Genomic DNA, 18155 nt, shown 5'->3' on the forward strand with positions numbered 1-18155 from the left:
GCAAGTTTCATGGCAGCCAGGGCCACACAGAGAGAGCCTGTCTTGGGGGGAAAAAAAAAAAGCCCGGTGGTGGTGGCCCATACCTTTAATCCCAGCCAAGGCTACAGAAAAAAAGAAAAAGAAAGGAAAGAGAGAGAGAGACAGACAGAGAGAGAGAGAGACAGAGAGAGAGAGAGAGAGAGAGAGAGAGAGAGAGAGAGAGAGAAAGGAAGAGAAAGAAAAGAAAGAAAAAAAGGAAAAGAAAGTCAGTCAATCCTTGGACACACGATGTAACAAGGATAAGACTAATGCTCCTCCTCCTCCTCCTCCTCCTCCTCCTCCTGTTTCTCTTCTTTTGATCAAGAATCTCACATAGCTGAGGCTGACTTTAAAGTCCTGATCTTTATGTCTTCCTCTCCTGAGCGATAGGATCACAGACATGCACCACCATGTTTGACATCTTCTTCTTCATCTTGGAAGACACCCTTAAGTTGGCCATTTATTTTTCCTTCCTTGGACATTTTCAAAAGTGTTAGTCTTTTGCAGTCTGTTCTCTTCTTATCTTGTTGTGCATAATTGTGTGTGGGGTTTTTGTTTTCTTATTTTTCCTGACTGGAATTTGTTCAGTTTATTGATTCTGTTTGGTATCTGTCAACAGTTTCTAGACATTTCTTCAAATTCTGTTATTATTTTTTTCATATTTTTCAAGGGTTGTTTTTTTTCCTCCATCCTTTTCTTCTGGGACTCTAACTATACATTTGTTTTCTAGGCTTTAAAATTTTTGTCTTGAAAAAAAAAATTTTTGTCTTGTATTCATTTCTACATTTCTTCTATTCATTTTAGTCCATTTATACTTAATGTAAAACCCTCAGATGGTTGGATTTATAACTGAAATGCTTTCTTTGTGCTCGTGTCTTCCTCTTTTACTGCCATGTCTTGTGTTTATACTCTCTTATTTCCTGGCATATATTATAATTCTTTGTTGAGTAGTAGTCCAGCCATACATCCAGCTATGATGTCATCTCCTGCTCCAGGTGATGGAGTTTTCCAGGTTCTTTTCAGAGTTTTGATTCTCAAAATTTTAAACAATATACTCAGAGATAGTGACCAAACGTTAGTCAGCTTTCCAATACTGCCAGGCGTGATGGTGCATGCCTTTAATCCCTGCACTCGGGAGGCACAGGCTGGTGGATCGCTGTGAGTTCGAGGCCAGCCTGGTCCACAAAGAAGTCCAGGACAGCCAAGGCTACACAGAGAGACCCTGTCTCCAAAAACAAAACAAAACAAAACAAAACGAAACAAAAAACCTTTCCAATACTATAACAAAATACTATGGTGACTAAATGAGGGGAAAGATTTACTTGGATCATAGTTTTGAAGATTTGAGTCTATGGTCACTAGGCCCTGAAATTCTGAGCTTGCAGTGGCGCTGGGTGTCATGGCCAGAGCCTGTGGGAGAGGATGCCTCAGGAGAGCCAAGGAGCAAAAGGAAGAGTGTGTGTCAGGATCCAGATATGGACATGAGCATCCCCCCATGGCCCAGCTCCCTTCTACTAGGCCCTAGTTCCTAAAGCTTGTAGGCAGGGTGGGTTGGAAGGTACTAGGGACTGAACACCCAGGGTCCCCACACACCACTGAGCTGTGTACCCAGCTCTCCACCACTTCACAGCACCGTGAGCTGGGGAGCAAGCTTTCACCACATGAGCGCCTAGGGGACATCCACACAGTAGCAGAGGCAGACCCCAGATTGTTCTTCCGTGCTCCAATTTGCGCTGGCTAAAACCATTAACCTGCCTAGCTCCAACATCTGGGTAACCCCTGGGTTCTGAGTCGACATCATGACCAGCTGCTTTTTCATTCTCACATCTAGAGATCTTCTGTTACATGCTGGACATTGCGGTATAGAGGCCTGAGATTAAATTATTCCCCTATAAAGATTGATGGAATTTGGGAGGGAATGCTGGGGAGATAGTTTACTGGGTAAAGTACTTGCTGTGGAAGCATAAAGACCTCCCCAGCACCCACATAAAAGCTGACAACTACCCCAACATTGTGGAGACAGACAGATGGATCCCAGAGGCTTGCTAGACAGTCAGTCTAGCTGAAATAGTTAACTCCAGGTTTAATGAAATACCTTGTCTTAAAAATATGGCAGAGAGCATTAGATGAAGGCATTTAACGTCGGCTTTCATAGATTCACTTCACACATGCTCGTACACACGCATGCACACATGTACACACACACACACACACACACTGAATTTAGGGCTGGGAATGTAACTCTTTGGTGAAGTGTGTGCATAGCATGCATAAAGCCCTGGCTTCAGTCACAAGCATTGCATAAACCAGGCGTGCTGGCACATGCTTATCATGCAAGTGTTTGGGAGATAGAGGCCGGAAGAGGAGGAGTTCAAGGCCAACCCTGGCTCCATGAGATCATCTCCAATTAAAAAAAAAATTAAGAGAGAAAGAAAAAAAATATTGTTTTTTAAAATTTTATTTTATGTATATGAGTATACCTACACACCGGAAGAGAGCTTTAGAGGGTTTTAGATGGTTGTGAGCCACCATGTGGCTGCTGGGAATTGAACTCAGGACCTCTGGAAGAACAGTCAGTGCTCTTAACCGCTGAGCCATCTCTCGAGCCCCTAAGTTTTGTTTTTACTGTTGTCAAATTCCAGGCATATGGAAGGTGTGGCCTTGTGTGCCACTAGGGTTGGGCTTTGAGGTTTCAAATGCTCAAACCAGGCCCAGTGCCGTTCTGTCCTCATGCTGCCTGCTGACCCAGGTGTAGAGCTCGAAGCTACCTCTCTAGCACGTCTGCCTGCGTGCTGCCATGCTTCTCACCATGAACTGTAAGCCAGCCCCAGTTAAAGGTTTCCTTATAAGAGTTGCCGTGGTCATGGTGTCTCTTCACAGCAACACTCAGGCCCTAATGGCATAATTTGGCCCATGAAGCCCCACCTCCTCAATGTCCCACCTCCTCAATGCCCCACCTACTCAATGCCCCCCCTCCTCAATGCGCCCCCTCCTCAATGCCCCACCTCCTCAGTGTCCCACCTCCTCAGTGTCCCACCTCCTCAATGCCCCACCTCCTCAGTGTCCCACCTCCTCAATGCCCCACCTCCTCAATGCCCCCCCTCCTCAGTGTCCCACCTCCTCAGTGTCCCACCTCCTCAATGCCCCACCTCCTCAGTGCCCCACCTCCTCAGTGCCCCACCTCCTCAATGTCCCACCTCCTCAGTGTCCCACCTCCTCAGTGTCCCACCTCCTCAATGCCCCACCTCCTCAATGTCCCACCTCCTCAATGCCCCACCTCCTCAATGCCCCACCTCCTCAATGCGCCACCTCCTCAATGCCCCACCTCCTCAATGTCCCACCTCCTCAATGCCCCACCTCCTCAGTGTCCCCCCTCCTCAATGCCCCACCTCCTCAATGTCCCACCTCCTCAATGCCCCACCTCCTCAATGCCCCACCTCTTCAATGCCCCACCTCCTCAATGCCCCACCTCCTCAATGCCCCACCTCCTCAATGCCCCACCTCCTCAATGCCCCACCTCCTCAATGCCCCACCTCCTCAGTGTCCCACCTCCTCAATGTCCCCCCTCCTCAGTGTCCCACCTCCTCAATGCCCCCCCTCCTCAATGCCCCACCACCTCAATGCCCCACCTCCTCAGTGTCCCACCTCCTCAATGCCCCACCTCCTCAATGCCCCACCTCCTCAGTGTCCCACCTCCTCAATGCCCCCCCTCCTCAGTGTCCCACCTCCTCAATGCCCCACCTCCTCAATGCCCCACCTCCTCAATGTCCCACATCCTCAATGCCCCACCTCCTCAATGCCCCACCTCCTCAATGCCCCACCTCCTCAGTGTCCCACCTCCTCAATGCCCCACCTCCTCAATGCCCCACCTCCTCAATGCCCCACCTCCTCAATGCCCCACCTCCTCAGTGTCCCACCTCCTCAATGCCCCCCCTCCTCAGTGTCCCACCTCCTCAATGCCCCACCTCCTCAATGCCCCACCTCCTCAATGCCCCACCTCCTCAGTGTCCCACCTCCTCAATGCCCCCCCTCCTCAGTGTCCCACCTCCTCAATGCCCCACCTCCTCAATGCCCCACCTCCTCAATGCCCCACCTCCTCAGTGTCCCACCTCCTCAATGCCCCACCTCCTCAATGCCCCACCTCCTCAGTGTCCCACCTCCTCAATGCCCCCCCTCCTCAGTGTCCCACCTCCTCAATGCCCCACCTCCTCAATGCCCCACCTCCTCAGTGTCCCACCTCCTCAATGCCCCACCTCCTCAATGCCCCACCTCCTCAGTGTCCCACCTCCTCAATGCCCCACCTCCTCAATGTCCCACCTCCTCAATGCCGCACCTCCTCAGTGTCCCACCTCCTCAATGCCCCACCTCCTCAGTGTCCCACCTCCTCAGTGCCCCACCTCCTCAGTGTCCCACCTCCTCAATGCCCCACCTCCTCAGTGTCCCACCTCCTCAATGCCCCACCTCCTCAATGCCCCACCTCCTCAATGCCCCACCTCCTCAATGCCCCACCTCCTCAATGCCCCACCTCCTCAGTGTCCCACCTCCTCAATGCGCCCCCTCCTCAATGCCCCACCTCCTCAATGCCCCACCTCCTCAATGTCCCACCTCCTCAATGCCCCACCTCCTCAATGCCCCACCTCCTCAATGCCCCACCTCCTCAATGCCCCCCCTCCTCAGTGTCCCACCTCCTCAATGTCCCACCTCCTCAATGCCCCACCTCCTCAATGCCCCACCTCCTCAGTGCCCCACCTCCTCAGTGTCCCACCTCCTCAATGTCCCACCTCCTCAATGCCCCACCTCCTCAATGCCCCACCTCCTCAATGCCCCACCTCCTCAGTGTCCCACCTCCTCAATGCGCCCCCTCCTCAATGCCCCACCTCCTCAATGCCCCACCTCCTCAATGTCCCACCTCCTCAATGCCCCACCTCCTCAGTGTCCCACCTCCTCAATGCCCCACCTCCTCAATGTCCCACCTCCTCAGTGTCCCACCTCCTCAATGCCCCACCTCCTCAATGCCCCACCTCCTCAATGCCCCACCTCCTCAATGCCCCACCTCCTCAATGTCCCACCTCCTCAATGCCCCCCCTCCTCAGTGTCCCACCTCCTCAATGTCCCACCTCCTCAATGCCCCACCTCCTCAGTGCCCCACCTCCTCAGTGTCCCACCTCCTCAATGTCCCACCTCCTCAATGCCCCACCTCCTCAATGCCCCACCTCCTCAATGCCCCACCTCCTCAGTGTCCCACCTCCTCAATGCCCCACCTCCTCAATGCCCCACCTCCTCAGTGTCCCACCTCCTCAGTGCCCCACCTCCTCAATGCCCCACCTCCTCAATGCCCCCCCTCCTCAATGCCCCACCTCCTCAATGCCCCACCTCCTCAATGCCGCACCTCCTCAATGCCCCACCTCCTCAATGCCCCACCTCCTCAATGCCCCACCTCCTCAATGCCGCACCTCCTCAATGCCCCACCTCCTCAATGCCCCACCTCCTCAATGCCCCACCTCCTCAATGCCCCACCTCCTCAGTGTCCCACCTCCTCAGTGTCCCACCTCCTCAATGCCCCACCTCCTCAATGCCCCACCTCCTCAATGTCCCACCTCCTCATGCCCCACCTCCTCAATGTCCCACCTCCTCATGCCCCACCTCCTCAATGCCCCACCTCCTCAATGCCCCACCTCCTCAATGCCCCACCTCCTCAATGCCCCACCTCCTCAATGCCCCACCTCCTCAATGCCTCATTGTCTCTCAGTAGCACCATAGCAGACTGGCGACCATACTTTAGCATACAGGCCTTTTAGGTGACATTTACATCCATCCCATGACTCTGTGGCTCCCTCCTCCCCAGGTTCCCATCCCCTCAAACCATCGCTGAACCTTGGTCCTCTAGTTCCTTCATCTTTATGAACGCCGGTGTGAGGTGGTTTTGACCGCCATCCTTTGGGACAGTGATGAATGTGAGGTTCTTTTCACGTCTCCCTTCTCACGAGGATCACTATCCTGTGCCCACTGTTGTCCAGTGCTCTTAGAGAGCTGCTGGTGTGGCCTGTGTAGTCTTGAGGTGTGTCTTCAGTCCTGAGCTAAGTCTGCGGTTACTTACTCTGTTGCTTAGGTTCTTCTCTGCGGTCAATAGGGTGGAGGTCCCAGGGGACGGTACTTGAATGATGAAAAATACAGATTTAGGGCTGGCAACGTGGCTCAGTGGCTAAAGGTGCTTGCTGCCAAGACAGATGATGACCTGAGTTTGGTCCACCAACTTCTGAGAATTGTCCTTTGTCCTCCATACATATGCCATAGCATGTACACACACACACACACACACACACACACACACACACACACACACACACACACACACACACACTATGCTGGCTATTCTACATCAACACTCAAGTGAGCATCCCAGGTGTGTGGGGCCCTGCCCCTCGCAGCTGTCCAGCGAGATCCTTTCTGCCTTGTGGCTCCGTCTTCCCCACCCCTGGTCCTTACAGTGATCGAGCTGCATGTCCGAGGCCCTTCTACAACATGTGTGGGTGCCAGCCAGTGGGAAATCTCAGAGAACAGGAGGGGAGACTGACCTACTGTGTGGTTCACCTTCATTGTCAACGGGGCTGAGTTGGGAGTCACCTGGGAGACACGCCTGGGAGTGTGCTCGGGGTGTTTCCCACCCTGAGTGTGGGGAGGACCATTCTATGCACTGAAGGCCTTGACTAGATTAAAAAAAAAAAAAGAGGGAGGAGGCAGCTGAGCATCACACTCATCCCTCTCCCTGGGCCCCAGACCTCCAGTTCTGTGTTCTTGCTGCCCGGTGTCACATCCCCCCACCCCCCCCACCCCCGTTCAAGAGCCCTGTCCTCATAACTAATAAGTAATGTGCTAATTAGGGTTCTCTTGGCTACAAATAACAGCAACCCAACTCAAGTTGTTGGCCTAAGCAATAACCAGAGGAGTTCTTGGCCTGTATAACCAAAAGGTAGAGGTGTAGACATGCCATCCGGACAGCTGGACCCAGGCACACAGCTGGTGTCCTCTTCCCTCTTATCTCCTGAGGGGGACAACATTATCAGGCTCCCTGCTGCCACCTCAGGGTGCCCGCTGATTCCATAAGTCTCCTGTAGGGCTCTTGTGGTCCTGGTCCCATCTAACGTCCAGCCTGAGCTGACTCTGTAGTGGTAGAATGCTGAGCAAAGAGGGATTGATGCTGCTTGCCTGTTCCGTTCACATCTCCAAAACCACTGTCCTGTGGCTCCAGGAGCAAAGAGCCTGGCAGAGGCGACCGGGGTGCAGTCACCAAGTCTGGATGGGGATGGGGAGCAGATGAACACAGCCTGAGTTGAGGCAGAGCCACAGTCAGAGGATTAAACGTAATAAGGACAAAATCCCGTGTTTGTCTTGAGATGGTGGCTTTGGTGGCGGAGTGGAGCAGTGGTCAGCAGAGCCGGGGATCTGTGTTGGGAGTCCAGGAGGGAGGAAAGACAGGAGGCATGGAGCTACCATGGGAGAAGGGTGGGACAGGGAGGAGGACTGGGGCAGCGTATGCAGGGTGTGCGGAGTGTGTATGTAGGGTGTGCTGAGTGTGAACCCAGGACACCATGGTGTGAGAACAATTAATTGAACAATGCCTGTTCTGCCCAATAGAAGGCACTAGAACCAAGGGAGCCCTGTTCCTCGGAGAGCTGGGACTAGTACAGTCAGCTGAGCTGTTCCCAGGGAATGGGTCCCTGAGACGGCACCGGACCAGACCCAGAAGAGTCAGAATCGAGTCTGGGCCAGCTTGATGTATGGAGCGGGAAATAGCATGCCATGTCAGTCAAACGCTCAGGTCCCCAGCCTTGAAGAACTAACAGCAGAGCGCTGTGAGAAATAAGAGACAGAGGGACATAGGAGGCTGAGACAGGCCGGAAATAAAGCAGAGGGAATTCAGGAAAAAGCCACCAACCAGGACTGGTGTAATCTCGGTGGGCTTCCTGGAGACAGCATGGAGAAGCAGCTTCATTATTCCAGGCCAAAGTGCATCCTTTCTGGACTCCAACCAGCTTTGTCTGATAACTCCCTAAATTAGATCAGGCTTACCCACACCCCTGAATACCCTAGGCACCCCGAGACCTTCAAATGAACTCCCCTCCTCCTCTTTAGCATCTTCCCCTGTAGAGATTCCCCACTTGTACCCTAGCTTTCCCGCCCTTTTCCCAAAGACTAGGCAAGTGCTGCCACATCCCAGGATGTGGCCACATGCGTCGGAACATGACAGGGATGAATGCTAGCCAAAGCCGACAGCCCTCAGGGGGCAGTGCCGCCGGGAGGGCGTTGCCTGGCATTTCCTGGCCAAGAGACTGTGCTTGGGGCGCTTAGTCTGGGGGGAAAAGAACGTGAGAGAATAGTCACCTACCATCAGTGGACCTCGGTTAGACCCGGTGCTGGCCGAGCCCAACTCAAGCGAGCAGGGGAATCAACTTCCATCCATTAGGCCTGCAGCCCAGGCTGTTCATAGCGCCGGGCTGCTACGCTCTCGGGCCTCGGATCCACTTAGGCGTCGTTAATATTTTACACAGGGGATCGATGACTCGCTTATAGCTCAGTGCTTATGGGCGGCCACTGACACTTCCACCAGCATCTGAAGATGCTCAGGAACATAGGGGAAACTGAGGCAGGGAGGCAGCAGTGGGTGCCAGCCTCGGGAAGCTTCTCATGCACACTGGTATACCTGCCTCACTGGGACAGCTGTCTTCCTGCACAGCTGGGCTGAGTGCAAATCACGGGGGGGGGGGGGGGAATTGGAGTTCACTCAAGTGCCACTCGGTCTCACTGGATCATTTAAGAGCTCTTGGAGAGGTTAGTCACTGTCCCCATTTTACCGATGTGGAAACTGAGGCTTACAGAAGTTGTTAACTGTAGGGATGTCCATCAAGACTTTGACTCCATATGGAAACTAAGTGGGATCTAGGCCGGGTATTTCTTGGTTCTTAAGTGTATAATTTACATGGTGCAAGAGACCCTTGATCTGGCCTTTTAAACGATTTAGTGAGTCGCATTCTCCAGCAGAGCTGTGGTGAACTTGGCCTCTCTGCCTAGCCCTCTGGCCTTGATCAATGGAGACTGCAGCCTGATTAATCTGAACTAAAAGCCTGTGCGCTTACAGCTCCTTAAAATTGATGCCCAAACTCAGGCTTTTGATCCCTCAGGTGAAAAGCAGTGAGGCTGAAGGCTGTGAAGCGCAGGTCCAGAATCTAACCGTGTTACTGTGCCCCCTTGAGCAATTCACCCTCTGGGTCTTAGTTTTCTTATGGGTAAAACGGGAGGCCAGGGACGCCCACTGGAGGAACCCTTTAAATATATCCAAGGGCTAGGCCCAGATATGTGAACTCTCGAGCAGACGAGGTGTGTGTTAAGGGCTCTGCTATGGTTTCCAGCGCCACCTGAGTGTAGAGTTGCGCTTAGGACTAAACAGTGGTGATGCTCTTTAAATGAATGGCGGGTAGTTCGTAAACTCCTAAAGGCAAGTTGAGGTTGTTCTGGGCTGGAGGTGGAAACAGCGCTCAGGCTCTTAGGCGGGAAGCAGCTCTCAATTTCTCCTGTTAAAATAGCAGGAAGGGGTTGGAATTAGCATCAAATTCCCACCTGGGATTCCCACCAGACCCTCTAGATCTGGCGAGGATTTCCTTGGCGTACAGTGCCCGCTAGAGGGAAGCAGAGAGTCAGAACTCCGCGCCAAGCCTCAGGGGGAGCTTCGCAGCGACGAGCATCTGCGGCTCCGCCCTGCCACTCCCTACCTTCCCCTCCTCCTCCTTCCTTTCAGCCCCAAAGGGAAGAAAACCATCCACAAACTAATTAGCACAGCTCTCAGCTGCAGCTTAGATCTTCCCGACAGTCAGGAAAGCAAATCGTCCCTCTGTGGAGAAGGCTGAAAGTCCGAGACTCGACCAAGATCCTATAGCAGTCAGAACTTGAACTCAGTTCACTAGGCTCAATGTCAAAGCCCCTTCCTCCTAAAGCCTCCGGAGCACAAGCAGGTTTCCAGAACTGGAGAACTCTGGATACTAACTTCTCCATCTTCAAGGAGGGGTGGATCGGGATCAAGTTGACTCTCAGACTGTGGGCTGAGTTGCAGGAAACATCCTGGAGAGACAGGGCTTCCCGGATCCTCTGCACCCCTCCCACTGACTCTCTTGCTGGGAGTGTGGTCGCCGCGCCCCTCCTCCTGGGCACCCGGCTCCCTCCAGCGGGTGGGGAAACCGCAGACCGCGCGGCCTCCCCGGGGCTGGCGGAGTGGCGGTGGCGACGCGCCAGGCTCAGTCTGGAGCTGGATGATGTGGGGCGGGGCCTCGTCCCTCCCACCTCTTCCTGGGCCCGCAAGGAGGGGCCGCAAGGGACAAGTCCTGGAGTGGTCGCTGCGCCTAGGCCAATGAGCGCGCGGGGAGCCGCGATGGAGCCTGGGGCGGCCAGGAGCACCCGGGACCCCCTGTCGGTGTGGCCCCGAGCCCTCGGAGCAGGACAGGGGGCGACAGAGTCTTGGTGCCCCGTGCGGGGAATGGGGACACTGCTGGCTCACACTGGTCCAGGGAGCTGCGTCCCACGCTGCAGCCGTCTCCGCTGCGCCTCGAAGTTTGGTGGCTGATTTGGAAAGTTGCGCCGGGGCTCCAACATCACGGCAGGTTCTGCTCACTGTCGCCTTTCTCCTCCGCGGGGTCCCAGCCCCACCAACACCCGTAGCCCCGCCTGCCCGGGGCATGTGAGCCACCGCCCCTGAGGCCGGGCGGGAGGCTCCGGCCCCGGTACCTCTAGGCTGCACACCACCGAGGGGTGCGCCCCGGTCCCAGCCGTACTCGCCATGGGCATCCAGGGTATGGAGCTGTGCGCCATGGCCGTGGTGGTGTTGCTGTTCATTGCCGTCCTCAAGCAGTTCGGCATCTTGGAACCCATGTCCATGGAAGGTAACATGTGGCCACCCGCCCCTCTGTGGCTCTTCCCCTTCCCTGGGAGGCCAGGGGTCTGTAGAAGGATAACTGCCTAGGCTCAGATGCCGCCCCCTCCTGGCTGCAGAGGGCTGGGTCTGGGACTAGGAGGGCTGAGAGAGCTTCGGGCTGACTGACCCAACCGGACCGCAGCGTTGGCGTAGATGGGAGGGATGGGCAGGGTGACATTTTGAGCGAGCATTCCTAGCTGACCTAGGCCTGGGAGTCCTAGCTGCCTCTGGCTTCGGCTGCCCAGAGGAAGCAGGTGACCCAGGGTGAAGGTGCTAGGGAAGACCCGCAACCCAAGGTGCCAGTAATTGGCGAACGGTTTGAGACCTTTGGCAGTGGTGCGACTGTCCCTTTCGCCCTCCATCTGGTGTCCAGTTTCCTATCTTCATGCAGAGTCCCTAAGATCAGTAACCAAATCCGCAAATCTGTCCTAATAAAATATTAACAGAGGAAGCAGAATACTCTTAAGTCAGTCCTGACCATCTCTTTGGGTCCTGACAAATAAATACCCTCGGACATGAGTAACAACCGCAGGCAGGGCCCTACCACTTCTGGGCAGACTAGGAGAAGAGAAAGACCCCCCTCTCTGGACACATAGTTGGGCTATGAGAAGGGAGTACCAGAGATACGACTTCCTCAGCTGGTCCAGGGGTTCGAGTGCAGCCCTGCTCCTCAGAACTGAGAGAAAGGGGCTGCCTTCAGGTCACCTAGGCGCCTTAGCTGCTTCAGGGGAGGATGAGCACCCTGCTGCTGCTTCAGCACCCTGGTGACCTTGCCAGGCATGGAACCCAGAAGCTGGGGGAGGGAGGTCCGCTCCTGTCTCTGAGCTGCCCAGCATCCTCTTAGACGCAGGGACTCATGCCCCTTTTCTAACCCTGTGAACGAGGACCAAAAAGAAAAAGTTGCTTAGATCGCCATCACCTAAGGCTCTTAGGCTCTAGTGGCCAAAGTTGCCCAAGCTTGCCTGGCTGGGGATGGACCCTGGCACTGAACTTGGTGGGGAGCGATGTGAGGGTGCTTGGGGGTTGGTGGGATTTGCATGCCCCAGAAGACTTCCTGTACCTGTCATCTTCTGCACACCGTCCACTGGAAGCCTGGAGTGTGTGAGGTGTGATGCCAGGGGAAGCCATGGGCATTCCATTGCAAATCCGAGTTTCCCGGGCCCTCCTAAACCCTCCCCCCTGCCCATGCCCAGAAACCTTCATCTGCTGCCAAGGTCTGGGGCAGTCTGAGGTTTGACTCTGTGAGTTCTCAGGAGAAAGACTGTAACCGTTATAAGGTGGGCAGTGTATGGTTCATTTGACCTGCTAAACAGTCCCCTTCAAGCTCAGAACTTTTTCCAGCCCACCTGTACTTGTGGGAATTCTGGAATCTTGATGCAGGCGAGAGAGCCACACATCCTAAGCCAGTGAGGCCTGAGAGGGAATCCTGTCATCCTTACAAACTGTAAAGCCCCCTAGCCACACAGGCACACAGAGTCTCTGCTGCCTGATCCATAAATCAGGGCTGAGGATTTAACTTCTGTACCTCAGTGCTGGGACAGGTTTCCACAGCCAGTGCCCTGCTCTCTGGGAACCATAGCTAATCCCCAGTAACCAGCAAGGAGTGGTTACTCATAATAACAGAAGTGATTCAGGGTTGAACACATTTCTCTTGAGTAGACAGCTTTCTCCTCCCCGCCCCCTCACCCTCTTCCCCCGCCTCCCCCCCCTCCCCCAGCTTGGGTCAGAGCCGGGAGTTGTTAAGTTCTAGATGTTCTGTGTTGATGGGGAGTGGTGCCAGCTGAGGGCCTGAAGTACCTAGTGGCCAGCAGCGGCTAAGGGACCGTCAGATGTGCTGTGTGAGTCCAGCCATCTGACTGGGTATATGCTGTTCTGCATACTGCTGGGGCGAAAGGCCGCTGCTGTTCCAGGTCCTTGGGCCCCTGCCACATGTGCGCATGTGCAATTGGAGATCCGGCCTGTCTTCTCTGAGCCTCCGTGGTTTTCGTCTGTAAGAAACCAGAATTCCGAGTCCTTCGGGATTTGTAGGAACTGAAGAGCCTGGCGATTTTCAGAGGGCCCTGAAGGGGACTCTATTTGGGCATTGAGACCAGGACCCGGCATGGGCCGGGCTGAGGGCGTAGAGTTCGTTTGTAGGTGGGGTCTGACAAGTATGCTCTGTTCCTGGCAAGTCCCTAAAGGTCCTGATGTTGAAGCAATAGTGCGGGCTTGGTGGTTTTCCCTGGCTGGCTCTACAGGGAGTCCCAAGTTTCACCCCGAGGCTCTTCACCGAGCCTTGCTTGAGGCACCGGTGGGGGATGCCAGGTCCCAGCTACTGCATCTCTGAGGTACTGGTAAGGCGACATACTTCTTTGCCTTTCACCGCAGAAGCCTCAACCCCCATACACCCGTATTTCCTCGAAGCCCCACACTCACTTAAGGCGCCGGATGTCTGAGTTCCTTCGTTAGTTTGTGGGTTGTCTCTGCCAGGTCCAACAGCGCGGGGGCGTGGCTATGTGTTACCCACTGTAGTTCCTGTGTCTGGAACCATGCCTGGTACCAGACAGCAGTTTGGTGAGGATTTATTGGATCTGTGAGGGAATCTTCTCGACAAGGAGAGCAAGCTGGGGCCTTCTCTCTGCCTCCAACCCCTGCTGCCACCAAAGGCTGAGACTGTGTCCCAGGAGACACACTGCTCAGATTGGCCATGAAGATCCCTCTAAGTGGTAGGTGCCTCCAGCACAGAGGCTGGAGATGGTGTCTGTTCATGTCAATGGGGATACGTGTGCCTGAAGGGGGAGCAGGGGACATGGTGTAGGAGGCATGGGGACAGGTTATATGGGGCCCTGGTTGGCATTTGAAGGAAAAGGTTTTAAATAGGGCCTTGCTGGGTATCCCGGACTGGCCCCCAACTTATGATTTCCCTGCCTCTGCCCCCTCCCACACCATGCTGGGATTACAGATGTGCTGACCACCATGCCTGGATAGGACATTGGTTCTCAGTGGGGCTGTCCAGTGTCATATCCATGGGGGAGGAGGCTTTAAAAAGCACACTTAGCATGTGCACCCCAGCAGCCTGGGGTCTTTAGGCATGCTCCCCTCTAGGGACATTGCCTTCTGTTCTCAGAGAGGTCTGGAATCTCTGTGTGGAACTCCAACACTGAACTCTCAAGGGCAGGCAGGGTTGAACACACAGTTAGGAGACCTTCAAGGAGAAGCAGTCAGTGTTTCTCAGTGTGTCAGAGGTGAAGGCAGCAGCATCAAGGACTGTCTAGGCCACAGTCAGTTGAAAGCCAGGCTGGGCAACTTGATGAGACCCTGTCTCAAAATAAAGCTAAAAACAGACTAAGGGTGGATCTTAGTAGGAAAGCATTTTGACTAGTGTATGTGAGGCCCTGTGTTCAATCTCTGCTACTGCCCATGAGCACGTACACACACACACACACACACACACACACACACACACACACACACTTGCATCTTGAGGTCCTCCCAAGCAGCTTGTCTCTTATGCATTTCAAGAGACCCACTCGGCACGTCCCAGTTTGAAGACACAGCTCTGGTTGGGCATGGTCTGGTGGGCATGGTCTGGTGGGCATGGGCATATTGACAGCATCCAGAGTCATGGGCATTTCCAGGTAGAAGAAGATGCCTGGGATTTTAGCAAGAGCCCCAGCTTGCCCATTAGGAGCAAACAGGAGGAGGAGCAGGGCCTTGGGAGCAGTACTGGTCCTACTGGAGGCATTTGCAGCCATCCTAAGGGGGTTACAATGGGACTGGGGGAAGTGGGTAGGCTCTAACTGTGTCCAATGCAGGGCTTCTAGGACTCACTGTGATGTAGAAGGTAGGGCTACCAGCAGGGCATGGGAGGAATACACAGAGGAGGCTACAGGTTTGTGGGGATGTTCTGTCATTCCAAATAGATCTGGGAAGTTTGGCGGGGTAGGGGGGAAGCATTTTAATTGCAAATGTAATACCTCGAACCCTCATAAAGTCATGTAACCCTCTACAGTTCTGTAAGCCAGAAGCCTGCACAGATCCCCCTGCTAAAAGTGACACTGGAGAAGCAGGGCTCCCTCCTGAAGGCTCTTAAGAGTAATATTCCCTTGCCTTTACCTATTTCTTTCTTTCTTTCTTTATTTTATTTTTGTTTTGTTTTGTTTTGTTTTTTGAGACAGGGTTTCTCTGTGTAGCCTTGGCTGTCCTGGACTCACTTTGTAGACCAAGCTGGCCTTGAACTCTCAGCAATCCGCCTGCCTCTGCCTCCCGAGTGCTGGGATTAAAGGCATGTGCCACCATGCCTGGCTGCCTTTACCTATTTCTTGAAGTGCCTTGTTGGTTCGTGGCCTCTTCCTCTGTTTCAGCCACTTCAGAAGGAACCTTCCATCTCAGCTTCTCTTCCAGTTTCCTTTCCACTTTACTCCGAGCCACCTGCATGATCCAAGTTCCATCCCTGTTTTAGGGTCAACTAAACAGCAAGATTAATTAACTTCTTCTGCAGCTGGAATCCCCTTCTGCCATGTGACCAGATGCACCCATGGGTTCCAGGCATCAGTCTTGGACTATTTGGCAGGGAGGCAGGGGGGAAGAGCCACTATTCTGCCTAGCACAAGGGTCTGGTGGAAAAGAATCAGGAAGGAGGTAGAGGCTGTGCGCACCCATGGGGTGGCCTGATGGGAGGTTTGCTATCCGCATACGTGAGGACACAGCAGTGTAGACTAAGGTAAGAAGGAACCAGGCTCAAGGGCTGGACCGATGCTGGCGTTAACAGATTAGAGCAAAGCAGCGACCAGAGCGATAGGGGAGGCAGGGGAAGTCGGATGCTGCTGCCAAGGTGGTTGTTATGGGTCCCATGCTCATCTGATGTTCTCTGTCATCTGGGGAAGTCACCCCATCATCAGCCGGAGCTCCTCCCAAAGTCCCTGTGATCACCCGTCTTGCCTTCCTTGTCTTTCAGGCCAGCTGGCCTGGTCAGAGAACTCCGCCTCCTTGCACATGTCATGACTACTGATTAGACCTGTCTAGGAGGCTGGGCTCCCCAGGGTGGAGCTGATACAGCTTAGACACCTCACAGGAGATCCCTGGCTGAAACAGGGGTATGGCTTGTCCATTCTGTCATTTTGGAGCAGTCTGTTTCCTACACCTGGAACTCCTCCATCTAGGACCCCCACCACTTGGGTCAGTGGTGAGATCCTGGAAGTGTTTGGAGCGTCAGAGCCTCCCAGCTGGCAGGGGTATGTTCTTGCTGGGACATGAGGCGTGTTCCAGCCAACAACGAAGCCCTGGAAATAAAATGAAATAAAATGAAAGTGTTGTAATCAAAATAACAGAAGGAGAAAAAAAAAAAAAAAAGACAACAGAAGGGTGAGGCTGTAGAAGCCCCAGGGGAAGAGAGGCCCCTCCCATGCAGAGGGGGTGGTGGGTGTTTCCGGCACCTGGAACCCAACAGGTGCCAGAGAAACAGGAGCTGTGGATGGGCACTGCCAGGGCTTAGTGTTGTCGCACCCAATCACAGGAAGGCCGTGAAGTCAAGAGAGGGGGAGTATTGAGCTAACACTGAGTGTTCAGCGCACAGGTGCCCCTCACGCAAGGCTGGGCATACCTCTCTCGGTTCCGGGCCCTTCTTACCTGATTTGCTCATTAGCTTGCTGTGTGCTTTTATCCTGAGGGCTCACTTTGCTGGTCTTTGAAATGGGAATCAAAGGAGTCTTCCCCTGTGTGTGTGGTTCACTGGGCTGGGGCAGACTTTAAAAAAAAAAAGGTTTAAAAGAGTGGAGGTGGGAACTCAGGGTCAGGATCCCTGGGGGCTTGGGGTGCAAGGTTGACAGAGCCTTACTCCCAGCCCTTTGTCTACCTCCATGGCCCAGGGCTTGGCATTAATGCTGTGTCTCACTCAGTTCAGATCTCCTAAGTTCTAGAATAGTGGCTAGACCCCATTCCTTCTTCCTCCCTAACACTTGGTGGCACTACTGGCTTCCAGCGGAGCAAGGCCACTACCTATCCTGACAGATACTCTGGTTAGATGGCAGCATAGCGTAAGATGAAACTTGGTTCTAGAAAGAATGCTGGGTAGTGCTGCCTGGGCAGCAGTGAGATGCCATAGTTTGAGTCCACTCCTCATCTGTAGGGGGCTTTAGAGAGGCCTGTCTCCCCTGGGATGTCCCTGACCCTTCCTTCACAGGACACACCTACCTGTGGGCTCATCACCAAGGGCCTCAGTGTGCCCAGAACCACCTGGCAAGCAGCAGGTGTCAAGTAAATTAGTTTAATGTCTGTCGCCAATATCACAGTCCGGGGGAGTTATAAAGACAGAAGGCTGATTTACCCTTCTGCTCTGAAACTTTCCAGATTGAGGTCTGTCTGGTGATGGTTTCTTGCTGGCAGCAACCCCCTGGGCAGTCCAAGGCACTGCATAGAGAAAGACAGGAACCTACGTGCATTTCTCTTATGGTCTCTTCCTTGCAAAACCACCAGTATTTCTTATTGTGGGCATTAAATCTCACCACATGAAGCCTGAAAGGGATTAATGTAGTTTTCATGAGTACCTGGTTAGTTCCCAAAGGAAAAGAAACAATAGCAAGCCTGACTCGGAATCTCTGCGGCTTCCACCATGGTATGATGCTTCCGGATGAGCCCTCAGCAGGAACCATCCTGTCTGGATCCTTCAGTTACCAGAACTACACAGATCTCTTCATCAACCACCCAGTCTTGAGCTTTTTTTTATTTATTTAAAATTTTTATTTTATATGTATGGGTATTGTGGTGATTTGGATGAGGCGTGGCCTTGTTGGAGAAGGTGTGTCACTGGGGGAAGGCTTTGAGGTTTCAAAAAACTTACACCACTACTCCCCCCTGTCTGCCTCCAACTTTTGGAACAAGATGTGAGCTCTTAGCTGTTTCTGCCACCATGTGCTTGCTCCACCATTACAGACTCTAACCTTAGAAATCATAAGCGCCCAATAAGCTCTTTCGTCCATATGTTGCCTTGGTCATGGCATCTTATCACCTTCAATAGCAAAGTAACTAAGCCAGAGTTGGCACTAGTGGGCTTTTGCTGTGACAGATATGACCATGCTGCCTTTGGGAGGAAGGTGGAAGACTTTGACACTTCAGATTGGAAAAGCTGTTGAACCCTGCAATCAGGCCTTAACGGGCAATCCTAGAAGGAGGTTGGAAGACTGTGGTATGTTGTGGACTA

At 53.6% G+C, this 18155-nt stretch overlaps 1 protein-coding gene across 6 annotated transcripts in view; it reads left to right on the forward strand.

Moving 5' to 3' along the window:
* Positions 1-18155, forward strand: part of KCNIP3 (potassium voltage-gated channel interacting protein 3) — a 70231-nt gene that overhangs the window by 32805 nt on the left and 19271 nt on the right. Inside the window, exon 1 of one of the 6 annotated variants that reach the window (XM_084777872.1) lies at positions 10397-10946. The exons of the other annotated variants lie outside the window; for them this stretch is intronic. Within the exon in view, the coding sequence (XP_084633998.1) occupies positions 10844-10946 (103 nt within the window). The 5' untranslated portion in view covers positions 10397-10843. Of the gene's footprint in view, positions 1-10396; positions 10947-18155 lie in introns of those variants that run through there. 6 annotated transcript variants of the gene reach the window in all.

This window comes from Acomys minous, assembly GCF_964271855.1.
Source record: "Acomys minous genome assembly, chromosome: 3".
NCBI classification, from domain to species: Eukaryota; Metazoa; Chordata; class Mammalia; order Rodentia; family Muridae; genus Acomys; species Acomys minous.